General features: G+C 49.4%; 1 protein-coding gene across 1 annotated transcript in view; it reads right to left on the bottom strand.

The window, feature by feature from the left end:
- PLXDC1 (plexin domain containing 1) overlaps positions 1 to 14,979 on the bottom strand; it is a gene marked incomplete at its 5' end in the record, with an annotated part of 17,558 nt that continues 2,579 nt past the window's right edge. Inside the window, 7 exons of the mRNA XM_009325617.1 lie at positions 1 to 3,922; positions 5,087 to 5,247; positions 6,411 to 6,446; positions 8,082 to 8,214; positions 9,137 to 9,197; positions 11,545 to 11,626; positions 13,688 to 13,783. Of these exons, the coding sequence (XP_009323892.1) occupies positions 3,803 to 3,922; positions 5,087 to 5,247; positions 6,411 to 6,446; positions 8,082 to 8,214; positions 9,137 to 9,197; positions 11,545 to 11,626; positions 13,688 to 13,783 (689 nt within the window). The remainder of the gene's footprint in view (positions 3,923 to 5,086; positions 5,248 to 6,410; positions 6,447 to 8,081; positions 8,215 to 9,136; positions 9,198 to 11,544; positions 11,627 to 13,687; positions 13,784 to 14,979) is intronic.

Genomic DNA, 14,979 nt, shown 5'->3' with positions numbered 1-14,979 from the left:
GAAGATTATTTTTTTTTTAATACTAAGACTGTATTCCATGCAGATAATCCATAGTAAATACATTGCATTAAAAGACAGTTAAAGTGCCTTTAGTCCCTCAAAATAGTCCAACTGTGCTGTAAATTCAAGTATGTGGAAAGTAGGCCTTTAGTTATTAAGAGAATATTTTTTGATTTGGGTCCTTGATGTCAAAAATGGGGGCGTTAGCCCCCAACTTTTGTAGGAGCAGAACCAACCTCACGCTGGTCTCTGAGAAACCCTGTGCTGTGTTTTCCCAACTGCTGAACGCAGATGAGTGGCCAAGGAGCAGATACGTGATGTGATTTTTCTGCCTGATGACAGGCAGCTGCCTTACTCCCGAATGACACGCTCAGCAGTTGCCACAAACTGCCAGGGCACGGTGCTTGGAAAGACAGATGAGGAGCAGCAGCAGTTCTTTGTGGTTTTGCACCCTCTTTTAACCAGCTGAGCGATGGACTGAGCACAGCTAACAGCCCCAGCCCGTTTTATAGCTATAAAATATACAGGTCGATATACACATGTACATTATGCAGTCTGCTTTGAAGCAAGCCCAAACGCTGGGTTCATCAGAATCCAGAGGAAAACTCATGATGTGGCTAGAAAAGCCACACGATTAAAAGCAAAATCAAAACCTTTTGATGTCATAGTTGCCATCATCATGTTCTTGCTTTGGCACTCGAGACTAGCAAGATAACCGGCATCTTGAAGTCAGAGTTACACAGGTAAGAAAGGAGTATTGATCCTGATGCGTTTGGTGCAGCCAGCATTATACTTGCACCAGACTCTCCTATTCTCTTCAACATTAGAGCGGTACTTGGTGGTGGTAAAGACATTTTTCTCTTTCTCCTAGGCATCAGCAACATTACCGTTGGGTTTTCCAGAATTTAATAGACAACCTCTTCCACTCCAAAGCCACGTGCAAAAAATATTCAGAAAAGATTGCTCCCTGCTGACTCACGAGCTTCCCAGATGTGAGCTTCAAGTGCCCAGAGCTAGACCTCGTGTCAAAAGGTAGGACAGAATATTTTTTTTCTCCTCCTTGAGACACAGCGTGTAAGTGCCTTGCTTCTCCAGGCGAGGCAGTGGGAGATGCTGGCTGAATCCAAACCTTCAGCTCAGAGCACACACATGACTATGGGCAGTAACTTCTCCATCTACTCTACCACAAGGTCTTAGAGATGATGAACTGGAGCTGTTAACTCTCTACCTGACAATACCCCAAACCATATTCCTCGGTAGAAGGTAGACCAAACATCTGTTGCACAGCTACAGAATACAGAATAGCCTGGTCTGTTTTTCCCCTTTCCTTAAAGGGGAAAAAAAACCCCAAACCCCAAAGCCTTTTTTGACTCCAGACACTCAGCACTTGGCATCTGCCCTGAAGTATAGGTGTTTTACATATCCCAACTGTTTCTGTGCTATGGCACTTGGATGTTGTTATTCTCCACCCGAGTATCTGATCCTCTTCTGAATCCTTCTAAGAGCCTGGCTACAGTAATGCACCAGTGATTTATACAGCTCAGCTGCGCTCTATTTGAAGTCTGTTTTCTTTTAAATTTGCAGCATTTCAGAACTCTTGGATGTTACCTAGCATTTCTAGGGGTTGTAGGGGAAGAGGAGTACCCCAAATCTTGCTGTTATTAAGAAAAACAGTAAAAACAAGGCCATTATTTGAAAAGAGTTAAATCCAGAGAAAATTCCTTACCAGCTCATAACCACTTCAAAGGAGATCAGATCCTGGGCAAAAACTGGATGACAGCATCCCTTTGAATTCTTTCTACTTCAGGGAAACAGGGGAAAAAACAACCTTCCAGTTGAAAGCTTTATTTGGGCATAAAGTTTATCTTCAAAATATGTCTAAAGAGAGACTGTCTGAGCCGTAACAACTTGGCACGACTCAGTCTGACTTACCCTGTTTGAGCATTTTGGTGCCTTTATGCCATAATAAGATGCAGCAAAAGTCTCCCTAGTGGCTATGTATGAGAAAGTATAATCTGGGGTCTAAATGCCACAAAGCATCCATATTTATCTTTAATGGCTATATAAATTCAGCAGATGAGAAGGAAAACATTAATTAGACAGACCCTGCCTTTGGCAGTAATCACCACCAGTGACAGCTGAACCAGCCAGTGGATAAAATATGCACCAAACATGATTATCAGAATAAATAACTGAGGAGCAAGAGAAAATGGAAAAAAAAAAAAAAAAACCCGAACGAAAAAAAGCCCCATACAATCACCATGTTTTTTGGTGGGGGAGAGAAACTTTACCTTACACTGGACTTTGGACTCTCTCTTTTTTTTACACAAGCTTCCCTCAGTTTAGGGCCTAATCCTGCAGCTGGTGTCTGTGGAAGTAAGGTAGAGTATTTCTGCAGATTAGTCTTGAATTCTGATCGCACAGAAGGAGTAGAAAACCCTGAGAGGTCTAGTGTCGAAGCCCTTAGTTGGGGTCAGATTCTGGAATCACGATAGACGTACAAATCCAGACCAGGGGCCTATCACAGACATAATAAAATAAAAAAACAGAAAAAATTCCACTGACTTGAGTAGGCTCTAAAAACTATGATGTTAAAAAGGTGATTTTTAGATTTTCAATGGTATCAAGGCATGTACGCCTTCACTCCTTATTTATGTGAAATGCCCGTGAGTGAGCTTGGATTTACGTCAGGATTTAGCCCGTGGGAGGACACTGCTGTTGCTAGTGCTCTGTCCCCATCCTCTTCCATCAGAACCTACTCTGTTCCCGCTGGATTAGTGGCCGCGCCACAAGGATGTATTCTGAAGGAACCTAAGATTTTTTTTCACACTCTGTCTCCTTTGGGGTAAGGGTCATAGTTAGTAATTTAGCAAACTAATTAGATGCCAAAATGTGCATCAGAGCCATTGGCTCACAAACATCCTGAAGGTGAATCCTCCACAGGGTTCTGCCCTTAAAATAGATCAGGTTTCCCTTTCTCTGGAGCAGGGGGCAGAAGCTGTTGCTTTGAAGGGAGAGGAGGGCAGGGAGTTGAAGCCATGGTGGTGGAAGACCAACTGCAGGATGAAGAGACAAAGGGACAAGGCTTCTCGGCCACGAAGGCAAAATTAAATGTTGCCCACCCCAAAAGAAGGCGAAGGGGAGAGCGGAGAAAGGGACAGAGCTGGGGGAGAGGCAAGGGGAAGAGGGGAGGTGAGCCCTGGAGAGCCAACCTTACCTCTCCTGGGCCACCAACAGCACCTACCCCCAACCACCCAGCCTCTCCCTGGAGAGGGGAAGAGGCAACCAGCCCGACTTTCCTGAGAGCGGGCAGAGCCAGTGTGCAGCAAAAATCAACTGTTTTGCTGTCCCCAAGATCCTGCTGCTTGAGGCAATGACGTATTTTGCCTGTACCAAGACTTGCCCCCCCTTTGCTGCCCCTGTTAAGCCTCCTGGTGGAGGAGGGAAGAGGTCAGCCACACACAGAGGGGGAAAAACCCCACCACGAAACAAAAAACCCACGCCAAGCGAAAACTTTGACTGCACTTTTTTCTACCGCCACATCCAGGGCTTCGGTGCCGGGCTGCAGGCAAAGTCCAATGTCGCAACTGACTGCTGACGCTACAGGCCCTGCTGTCCCGTGAGGAAATCCAGGCAAGTCCCAGCCTCACAGCGCCCTGACTCATTCTTTTCAAATGCTCCATTGGGTCTTTTTCCTCTACTTGCTGTTTCTTTTCCAAGAGGGGAAAGACTTTGCAATAGAATAACAGAAGACTCCAACACTTGAGACATGGGAGGTTCGAGATGCAGGGGGAGGAAGCACTCAGCACTGTTCTGCTTCGACAAAGCCCTCCTTCTCCTGGCTGGCCGGCTCCACCTCTGAGTATGTTGCATGGTTGGTGTGATTTCGGAATTTCATGGCAGGCCAGTGATGTGGCCTTCGCTGTGGACAGAAACAAAGACCCATCAGAAGCTATGACAGAGCCTTTCACGCCAGGCCCGCAGGGAAAACGGAAACTCGGTCCTGAAACAAAAACAATGCTGTCTTTGTGAAAGTTTGACTTTTTATTAACAAAAATAAATTTTAAAAAATCGCTTCATGCCTAAAAGAATTCATTACAATGCATCGATCTCACTGAGCTGACCCACTAACAAGGTTAAAAAGGGGAGCGGGGAGGAAATGGCAATTTTAAGTGAAATCTCACATCAGCCTTAGAACAAGGGTGGCCTGTACAGCCGAGGACGGCCACGGGCTTCCCGTGCGACCACATGCACGTCAGCCCTGTGTCTCCTCTCTGTCTGCAAAACAGGGACAACCGCATTGCCCCTTCTCAGCCGGGTGTAGCTAAACAGATCAAACATTGCCAAGTGCTCAGGTACTAAACTGGTAGAGGCCACGTAGGTCAATTCTCTGAAGCCTGTCTCTGCAAACAGGACAGATGGAGGAAAGACGAGCGTGCTAGGAAAAAGCCAGCGAGTGATAAGGAAAGGCTGAGGGCTAAATGTTGCTCACTCCCTCCGCAGCAGCTCCTGTGCCAGGATTCAGCCCACTTCTCACTGCCTCGGGATCCTACACCAAGCGGTCTTCTGGCTTTTAACAGCAGATGGAGATTGTTGGACCCCCTATCTTTCCAAGAATTAAAATCTTCCTTTTAGAGCATTCACACTAGCTTACTCAGTAGCTGATGGCATGACATCTATCAGTAAAGTCTGACAATTTTTAGTCAACAAAATCCAGCTGGGCACTTCAAAAGGCAGCAATCTCAATTATGTCATAACTCCAACTGAGCCCTCCAACCAGGCTGCGTGTCGACTGCTCATGCAAGCAGGTGGAAGAGTCTAACGTTGCATGGGGAAAAAAAGGCAACGTGTGAAAGGGAGCAAAATAAAACAGTGTGGGAGGGAGAGAGCCTAAGTTTAAAACATCGTCAACTGGAGGTTGGGAGATTAGCTGTGACTGTAGGACCATGAAAAGAAACTCAGATATGAACTCTATCAAAGTTCCTCTCTCCTCTTCTCTTTGCTCCCTGCTCTCCTCTAGAAGGTTAGGATTTGTGTTGATAGCAGAGGAAGGGAAAACCGGCCAGGGATAAGGTTCTCCACTCACCTCAATGAAGAACAGGGCAGCGTTGGAGGTGGGGTGGCTGTTGATGTAAATTCCAGCAAGGATAATAGCTGCAATGAGCAACACAGCCAGAACGATCCCCACGATAGTACCTGTGTGAATCGGGGCGCCTGCTTTCTTGGAAGGAAGGCTGCTTCCCACACCTGCAAAAAAGGATTCAGCTGAGTCTTGAACTGTGCTGAGACCTCGGTAAAAGAAAGGACAGAAAAGCAAAGCAAGGCAGGACCTTCCAGAGCTCTGCACGTACGACTGAGCAACTTAGCCTGCTACTGTCAGGCTCAACAAGAGAGAAAGATGCACCAGAGGGTTGTCTGAGCTCCAGCATTCCTTTTGGATGATAGCAGTAGCTGCTTTGAAAGAAGATTAAACCACCACCACGCAAGTAAACCCCCCCTCCAATCCATATTCTTTATATATTGGCTGCTCACTCTGATAGAAAGCCATTAGCCATATGCTGAGCGGGGTCCTCAGTGTGTCTTACTCACAGCCCTGCAGCTTGCCCTCCGTCCTCGGCTATGAATATGCAATTGCACGGAACTACAGAGGGTGTATGTGGCACATATTAACAGTGACATTACCAGCCATTTGGGGAGCAATTTGGCTGAAACTGGGAAGATCATGCATTTCAAAGGCCCCATGCCTGCAAAGGAACTGATCCTGCACCCAGTTTAGCCAGCTTAACTTCCCTGAGCTGCTCTCAGGTAAGAGGGACAGGCTTGTAGTTTGCATAAGACCGCAGTTCTTGCAAACCTGACATCAGGTGAAGAGGGCTCGGATCCTTCCCATACTCTGAAATTAGTAAGAGCAGCAACAGTTCGGTTCCCTGCCCTTGGGGCTGCCGAACAAACTCAGACTGAGAAAGGGTTCACGGGAAGAGAGATGAAAAAGGCAGAGCTGGACTAAAGACACTTTTCAACTTTGGATTTTCCACTGCTGTTTGGCACAGCTGGGGAAATTCAAAAGAAAAAAAAAAGGACTTTATATCTATGCAAAAACTGCAAAGAAAGGGAATTACATGGAAAGAGAAAACTCATCGTCTTAGTTTGCACAGCAGGACTAAGTGGGAAAAGTAGACAAACAGCATCAGGGTAGAACAGTTCGGTCCTGACTCTCACTTTTCACTACCTGAAATGGTATTAGTCAGGGTAAGGACAATAGGAGTCTTATCTTGATTACATCCCTCCAATCTCAGCTTCACCTGTCCACCCCGCTGACTGATCGCAGCTCCCCAGTGCATTTGATTTCAGCGTAACATGTTTTCACTTGGAACGACCGTGAGCCGGCAGAGAGAAGATTAAGGGCTTACCTTCACTTCCTGCATACTGATTGAGCTTCGTATCATCTAAAAGAAGAAAACAAAGGCAAAAAAAAAAAAAAGTTAGGAGCCTTCTACGGTATTCTGCATGCTTCCCACCCGCTTTCATCCCTCTGCGATGGGGCCACTGACAGAACACACCCCTTGCACAGCATTTCTGTGGCCAGTGACAGTTTTAAACCTCTGAGTTTGGTGGAAGAGGAAGGCACCCAGAAAACAACAATAGTGAAAGCATGTGGGTTATGGTTTGTTGTCTTCCTTCACAAAGGTGGCACCTGGAGCACAAACATCTGAGGAAACCAGTGTTTAAATATGCTCAATGTGCAAAGCAGAACAATAAGTGAATGCTGGATGGGGCCCCAGCCCCTGTGGGTGTCTGTGTTCAGACTACGGCACGTGCAGCAATACGCTGCTAATACATCCCAAATAAATCAATGGGATGTTACGCTATGGATATCTTCCATGGGGGCCCCAAATCCAATTCCATTCTTCACCTCATTCTGGAAGAACCAGGCTATATTGTACCCAGCTTTACGTCTTGATGGTTTCCACATCGCCACCCTCGCGAGTCCAGCTGAAATCCTGATCCTCGGCTTACGCGTTTGCTAGCTGCAGTGCTGACATGCGACCAGAGAGTCAGACACGTTCACAAACATCTCCAGGAGCAGAGCCAGCGAGCTGGGCTGGCTGGGGAGGATGCGGACGGGTGGGTCCACTCCTTTCCTTTGCTTGTTCCTTTGCTGTGCTTCTCCAGATAAAGTTCGCTGCTTGATGCAGCTGGCTGTTTGTTTCCTTCCAAGATTACAAATTAACTTCATGCTTGACTATGTCACAGAAAGCCTCTTGTTCTTTTCCCAAGAACTGGCGATGAGTTGGAAAATAATCTCAGTGGTGGTGCTACACTCCCCCTTCCTTTAATTGCTCCTTTCAAAGTCAACTCTGTCAGCCAGGCGCTCCGTTCCTCCCCCCAACTCCTTCCCATTGCTGAAGGACAATTACTAACGTTCCTTTCTATTTATTCTAATTAGCAGTTTGCGTTAGGGACTATTAAGCAGCAAAATTGAAGTGATACCTGCCGCTAGGATCTGAGGAGCCAGCCCTGCGTTAATAGGATTATCAAGCTTTAGAACATGGGTGTCTCGAGGGAAACTCAGGTCCTTATGTGGAGCTTTCCTATGCTGGAACGAACCCCATTCCCAAGCAGAGGGCAATCACAAGCCTACGCTGTATTATTGCCAGTCTGAGAGCACTGGCAGCCCTGAGCCACCAGCTAGGACCAAGCACATTAAAAGCATGAGCCCCTATATATAGCATTAACCGCTGTTATGAAGCTGGGGAGTCTGTCCACCAGGGACTAGTTGCTTGTTGACCTTCACAAACACGTAAAAAGGCTGCGATGCAACTGTAAAACTCTTCCCACCGGAGGGTTTCATCTCTCCCCTTACCACACCACTCCGAGTCTCACCCCTTAGGCTGCCCTTCCTTCTCCTTTCCACTGCCTCCTGTACTCACCCCTGCCCTTGTGCTTCAAAGACGGGTTTGATATTTTATTTACTTGGACATGAATTGGCTTTATGAGGCATCGGAGTGAAAGGCCTCTCCAGGGATAACCATTGAGGATGGGGTGTCCCTGCCACAGCTGCTCACCCCACCTGCCCCTACCTTCTGTAGTGAGACCGTCAATGAAGAGCGAGGACGTGGAGGTGGTGGCATCCTCATCCAGCGGTGAGAAAGAGCTGTCAGGAGATGCTGAATAGTGGTCGCCTTCTAAATCCTCGCAGGTCTTCTCATCTGACTGGAAAGAAAATGAAGAACAGCTACTTTTCCTAGCTCTCTTCCAGCAAGAGTGCCAGGGAGCCAGTGGTGAGGACTGTGTTTCCCAGGCTTAGGGCTGCCGAGCCCCTGGGGTTCAAACACTGGAGTGGAAGCAGGGGACATGGTCCAGAAGCGCCAGGAGAAGTATGGGGGGGTGTGTGTGACATGGAGGTTGGAGGAGGAAAAGTTTGGGAATCACTTAAGCAGGACAAATGACAATGATCTGGCAAGGTCCTACAGTCTGACCTCCTTGCATCACTGAATGACCTTATATAGGTCCTGTGACCTCCTTTTCCCTCACTCAACCCTCTTGGTTAACAGGGAACAAAGCTGAGTTTTCAGCGGGGGGAAAAAAAACCCAACAAAAAAACCCAAAGCAGAAACAGATGTTTCATTAGAGCTGATCTTTCTGAGACAAAGAAACTAGTTCATCCAATGTGGAGATAATTGTGCTAACAAGGACAAAAAAAAATCACAAGGGCTAATTTCTTCATGCTTGAGAGTGAGTAAGTGTCATGCTTCAGAAAGTTAAGAAAAAAAATATCCCAGTGTACTCAAATGGCACCACTTGGTAATTTATGGAGGTCTCTGCATCTTTACTGAACATCCAGCACCGACCAGCACAGAAACAAGACACCAGCAAGGCAAAGACGGGTAACGCTGGATTAGATGGACCATCTTTTAACTATTCCAATAGAGACACCCTCTATTAAGTGGATCAGCGGTCCTGCTGTAATGGAAAAGGGATATCTAAAGGGATATTCAGTCTGTTCCAGAACAGCATGGGCCAAGTGGAGCTGAGAGTGAATTTTTTGAACTGGGATATGGCCACTGTTTTTTCTGTAGTTCAGCATCATTCCTAGCAGAGGACCTAAGAGAAGTGACTCCCCTCTCGGTCTCACCTTCTGGCCGCAGCCGTAGGATAGCCACTCCTCACGGTATCGGTCAAAGCCGCTGGAACACCTGCGGAGAAAAGCAGTATTAGCCTGTGGCAGAGGAATTCCTGAGAGACACAGCAACGATAATGCTCATTTGCCCGCTCTACGCAAGTGGCATTGCTAATGATTTCTAAGCTGCCTAAGAGTCCCAAATGCTGCCCCGATGGGCGCTGTGTACAGACACTTGGACAAACAAATATCTGAGGACTGGGAAGATTACGTACAAGTTGGTCTCCAAAGACATGGGGTTTCCAGTACAGCTGTGCTGGAAGGACCCAAATGTTCCTCTTCAGAGAGGAAAAGGGTCAACACCGCTTCTCCAAGGGAAACAGAGAAGCAGAGAAATAGGAAAAAATATATAGACTGAGTCTGAATTTCCATTCCCTGGACTCTGTGCCAGGGCAAGGCCATGATCTCCACGAGGGTTTTTTTTTTTTCCAGCAACATCTGCACAGGAAAAACACATTAAAGAAATTACAAACGGCATCAGGAAAACACCAGCTAGAGAAATCTCTACAGAAACAGAGGGAATGAAATAGCACTCTGACCTTTGGAAAAGTCTCTGGGGACTACCAAAAGATGAATCAGGGGTTCAGCTCATACAAGCACTAATTTAGCCAACTACCAACCACTAAGAGAGGAGAAGCCACAAAACTTCAGGTCCCGTTGAGTCACTGAGATCTTTGCTTAAAGAAGTACAGTTCCTGTAACGATTACGGGCTCAGCAAAAGCAAAAACACAAACTCCGCTGTCCAGAAGAGAGCTAAGAGGACTCTGGGGTTAAATCGCTGAGCTGGACTCAGGATATAAGTTCAAACCCTGGAAGCCACCCTACCAGCTTCCTTGGGAAAGATCACGTTGGCTTTGCAAAGCCAACTGGTTGAAAGCCAACAAGATAGCAGTAGGCTTGCTCTAACCTGCAGTTTCCGCCACGCTTGCCCCTTGTACTTTCCTTTTGTAACCTAAGCTCTTCAGGACCGAGCTGCCGATACGCAGTTAGGGCTGCAGGGAGCATGGCTTTTAGCCAACACATCAAGAAGTCACCGTACTATAAGTGATAAGAGCAAACATCAGCAACAGCGACTTTTGGATTTTGGGTTTGCAAACGCTGTGAATTTTAAATAAAACAGAATGATGAAGTCCTTGAACGCTGGGATTTCAGCCCAAACAAGATCCAGGCTAAGCCACTGTATCCCGGGCTTGGTTTTGCTATCAAAGCCACATCTGGTTTCACACATCTCTCAGCTGCGAGAACATAATATTCTCTGATCAGAAGCCACCGCCGAGCAACTGTCATTGAAAAATGATGTTCCCCTGGCTCAGGTTGTATTCCAGCCCACTGAAAGGCAGTGAATCAACGCCGATTTATAGGGTCGCTTTGCTGATGTCTCAGCATCTTTCCCTGTCCCAGCTGCCCTGCTCGTACCTTGCTGAAATTGCTGCGTGCAAGGAAAGGGTGCAAGTCTTGAGCGTAGCGAGAGAAGGGCTACAGAAAGGAGGAGTGAAGGTGCCCTGTGAGCGATGCCGGGGAGAGCCAAGGCTGCCCTTGCAGGAGGCGGCTGGGGAAGGGGGCCAGCCCGCGTGCCTTCCTGGGAGAGCCAGGCATTTCCCAAGCGCGGCTGTCCCCGTGCCGCCTGTGAGGATCTGTGTTACTGGGTCCTCTCCCCTGCCACTAGCGCTAAATAAATATTTCAGCAAAATCTCATTAAAGTCGCTCATGCTCCGTATCGCACTGCTTGAGCTGAAAAACATGGAGCAGAACTGCTGCATGGCTGGGACTGCAGGGGGGCCAGCCCCGTCCCCCCAGATCCTCCGTCTACCCCCCCGAAAAGCAGCAAGTGCCCCCCTACCCTCATTGTGTCTCATCCCCGACAAAGAGGGCCTGTCACCCGCAGCTGGGGGGCTGATGAGCGTCCCCGGGTCTGTGACCTACCTGCTGTCCTTCAGACTTGAGCGTGTCCCAGCCTCCCTGCCCTGCACTTCTGTCTGAAATCACAGCCCAAGTCAGGACAAGTTTCCCCCACGTTTAATCTCACTGACAAAAATGTGAGTCTTGCTTCTGGTCTCAACTTGTTCCAGCTGCTGCAGCAAAACATTAGGACCAGGAACCCCAGCCTCGGGAAATGTCTCCCTTCGACGGCTTGTAACCGGAGATCAGATCACCTCTTAACCATGGCTATGAGACTATGAGAGCAGCACCCCTAAACCAAAAAGCAACAACAACAAAAAAACCCCCACCCAACAAAAAAAGGAAACTAATAATAAAAGAGCAGCAACACTGATACAGGCATCAGACCTGGAGCTGCACTTGCTCTCCCGGCTATAGAAACATTAGCAAGAGAAGAGGTGGGAAGGAAACTCATCCCAGCTACCTCTGCAGGACGTGACACCAGCTGCAGTTGAAGGTCAGCTCCGAGGTCACACACATTTCACAGCTCTGATGCTGGAGACAAGCTGTAAAAGAGAGAGGAGATGCGATACGCCAGCATCTGCACGGGCACGAGGGAGCGTGTGCTGAAAGCTGGTGGCATGGGTCGAACCAGCATCAACAGATGAGTCTCTACCCCAGCCTCTCTCTGCAATGGACCTGCAGGACAAGGCAGCACCTTTCTAGCATCAGTGGACTCTCAGTCCATCTGTAAATGTCTTCCCATTCTGTTTATCTGGGAATTAAAACACATCTGAGACTTATGCCATTTCTCATTGTACAGAAGGTGTTTCTCAGAAGGAAGGAAGCAATACAAACAGTTTAATCCTCTGTTGCTATGTCCATACTAAGTAGTTCTGCAAGAATATCTCACACTGGAGAGGACTAGCTGCTTGTAGAGTACCATCATTTGTTTGTCACCCTGTCTAGAAAAGATGGCCAAGAGGGCTTGCCGGCAAAAAAAGTCAAGGAAACCAGCAGTTTTAACAAGTCCCTCGGGAGTCCCTGACAGCCCGCAATGACAGAGCCGAGAGCTGATCGGGTGCTGTGAAATACCAAGTGATGAAGGCAGAACACCAGAGGTTCGCATCCTGCACAGGGTCCTGAAAGGCAGCAGCATCCCCATCCCACCGGGGACGCCTGGCACCCCCCCATCCTGACCCAGACACTCCATCACTTCTCCATCCATGGGCTCCCCGGTCTGCCCCTCACACTTGAGCAAACTCACCACTGCTGCTACCCAGACCTGGGCTGCCCACACTTTTCTGGTGTCCTCCAGTCCTCACCTCCTCCACTCTCCCGTCCTGAGCTTCTCCCGAGCAGACTGCCACGTGGAGGTCTTGCGAGCAAGCAAGGACCTCTGGAGAAGAGGCAGAGGCTAACCCAGTTCATCCACTTCTGACCTGAATAAGGCTAAAAATTAAACCCCCAGAAGAAGAAGTGGAGTCTAGCTCTCTCTAGCCCTGTGGCTCCTCTGAAGATATTGCCAGCAGCTATCCTAGCTGCTGGGGAAAAACAAAATAGCAAGTCTTAAGGAGAAAAAAAATTATTGCAGAATGCTTATTTATGATCTGCTTTGCAGTAACCCTGCCTGCTGTTAAAATTGTCATTAAATACCCTGGGGAGACTGTTTAAATGCATAACCTTGGTATCTTTGTGACAGATTTACTCTCCGCTCTGTATTTACGGACTGCATGACAACTTTCCCTTGTGTGCATGTGTCCTTGGATCCGAACACTAAAAATGTATCTATTTAACAGGATCCTTAAGAAATTTCATCCGAGTGTGGAGGCGTAGAAAATGTCTTGTAGACAGACCTGAAGTGAACCAGTGTCCAGCACAATTAGCTGCAGCTTATGGAGCAAAGAGGAGTTTCAGCAGCTGGACGGGTGAGAAGGGCTGTCAGTGCAGGAAACAAGGAGTCAAAGTACCGGGGCGAGAGGGGATCTACTGGTGAGCAGCAAGAGCCATCGACTCAGCTGCGCACAAGGAAAGTGCTGGCAGAGCAGCACGGAGCGCAGCTTGGGACTGTAGCACATCGCTCCCAGGGACATCGTGGCCGGCACCACCGCCCTCATCACTTAGCTGGGGAGTGCCGAGCAAATCAGGTAAGGTGTAATTGCCTGCAGACCCCTCCTTTATCAGCTTCTCCCATGCCAGCTGAGCTTTGCTGCATCCCAGGCTCCCGTCTCAGCTATGGAGCAGCCAGGCTGGCACGCATGTGGGATTTGCTGTTGGCTGAGGTTGACTCTGAGCTGATAAATCCAGACAGGGCTGTACGTACGAGACGTTCAGCGACAGCCACGCACAGACCTTCTTACAAAGGCAGAATGACTGGGGGACCCCGGGGCAGGGGCGAGCTGTGCCCTGGCCGATAGCACACCCTCCCTCCACGGCTCCAGCGCGCAGTAGGATCCCAGCCGCCGGGTGACGGATGGCAGGCATAGCCCCTTCCGACATACACGGACCCCGCCTCCTCCGGCCTTGGCTTCCCCCTTTGGCTGTAAATAGGAGGCTGTTGTAGTTGCTGGGTGAAACCACGGGAGGGAAACGCGCTCCGGGGCACCACGCCAGCTTGTCCGACTTACTGGGCAGCGGGGTGAACTCCACGGCTGACATGTTGGTGATCTTGCTGGTGTCCAGCTCCACGCGATGATATTCGTAGATGGTCCGACGGCGGGACTCTGAAACACGGAGCCTTGGCTTTAGACTGGGCACAAACTCACCCTCCACGCCCTTCCCCATCCTGCAAAGGGGTTTACCCCACGCGTGAATCCCAGCGTGTGCGGGGAAAGCTTGTGGGGCTGCTGCTGACTCCCAGCTGAAAGGCAAAGGTGGCCCCAGGTCTTGGGGTTGTTCCTGTGGGAGAGGACAGTGTACGGCGGCTGTCAGGCTGCAGGAGAAGCAATGCAGGAGGTGCTGGGGGGGAGGAGTGGTATTAGGGCACAGATCGCCTCTTCTGTGTTTTGCTAGGAGGAGCTTGGAGCTCTGTCCCCCTCTCCCCAACCAGAGACTCCTGAGATGGATGTGGTCCAGTCCTGCATCGCTCTAAACAAACACGAAGCTGCACAACACATTGCTCGTCAGTGACTCACGGGGCTGCGAGCCTCCCCCGTGCGCAGCGCTCGCCCGGAGCTCCGCACTGCTCCCCAGGCTCCCGCTCAGCAGCCGCCTTCCCCCCAAAGCCTCCTCCTTCCCCCATCTCCCTCACGCCTTGCCCCCTTTCCTTCTCTTTCCCCTTCACCCCGGGGGCCAGAGGGGTCTATCCTGGATTCAGGCTTCTCCCAAATTTTCTCCCAGCCTCTGCCGCTAATTGACGTGGTGACACCAGCCAAGATGCTTCTCTGGCTTTGTGCCCCTGCGAGGATAATCAGACCTGTCCTTCCAGCACGGCCACGGCTCCTCGCTGCTCTGCTCCACGCTTGGAGACCAGCAGATGAGCAGGACAACATGCTCTCCCCTCCTAACCCCTCCTCTCCTTCCCTTCGAGCCTTATTTCTTCACCTCATTAGGTTTTTCCGTGCCCAGTTCTTGCGTTTCTCCTCCGCCCGCTTCCCCTCACACCCCCGGGGCAGGCAGGAGGTACAGGCAGGGTTCAGCAAGCCCATGGGGATGGAGGGCACCAGCCTGGCGAGGGGCAGGCTGGCGGAGCGGGGAGGGGAAGCACCATCCAGCCTGGCCGAGGTTTTTACACAAACTGTTGTAAACGGGTAATAAATGAGGGCCAGATGGCAGGCTCCATAAATAACAAGGAAAAGCAACCACGCCGGGTGCAGCGCCGGGAGGCAGGAGCGAGGTTGGGTTCCTCATGACAAGAAGGGATGGGAGAGGCTGGAAGAGACTTTTTTGAAAGCTCACCCCATGCCTGCAGCTCCCGGGA

The sequence above is a fragment of the Pygoscelis adeliae genome, unplaced genomic scaffold, assembly GCF_000699105.1.
Source record: "Pygoscelis adeliae isolate BGI_AS28 unplaced genomic scaffold, ASM69910v1 Scaffold706, whole genome shotgun sequence".
Lineage (NCBI taxonomy): Eukaryota > Metazoa > Chordata > Aves > Sphenisciformes > Spheniscidae > Pygoscelis > Pygoscelis adeliae.
This window is presented reverse-complemented; position numbering and strand designations above follow the sequence as displayed.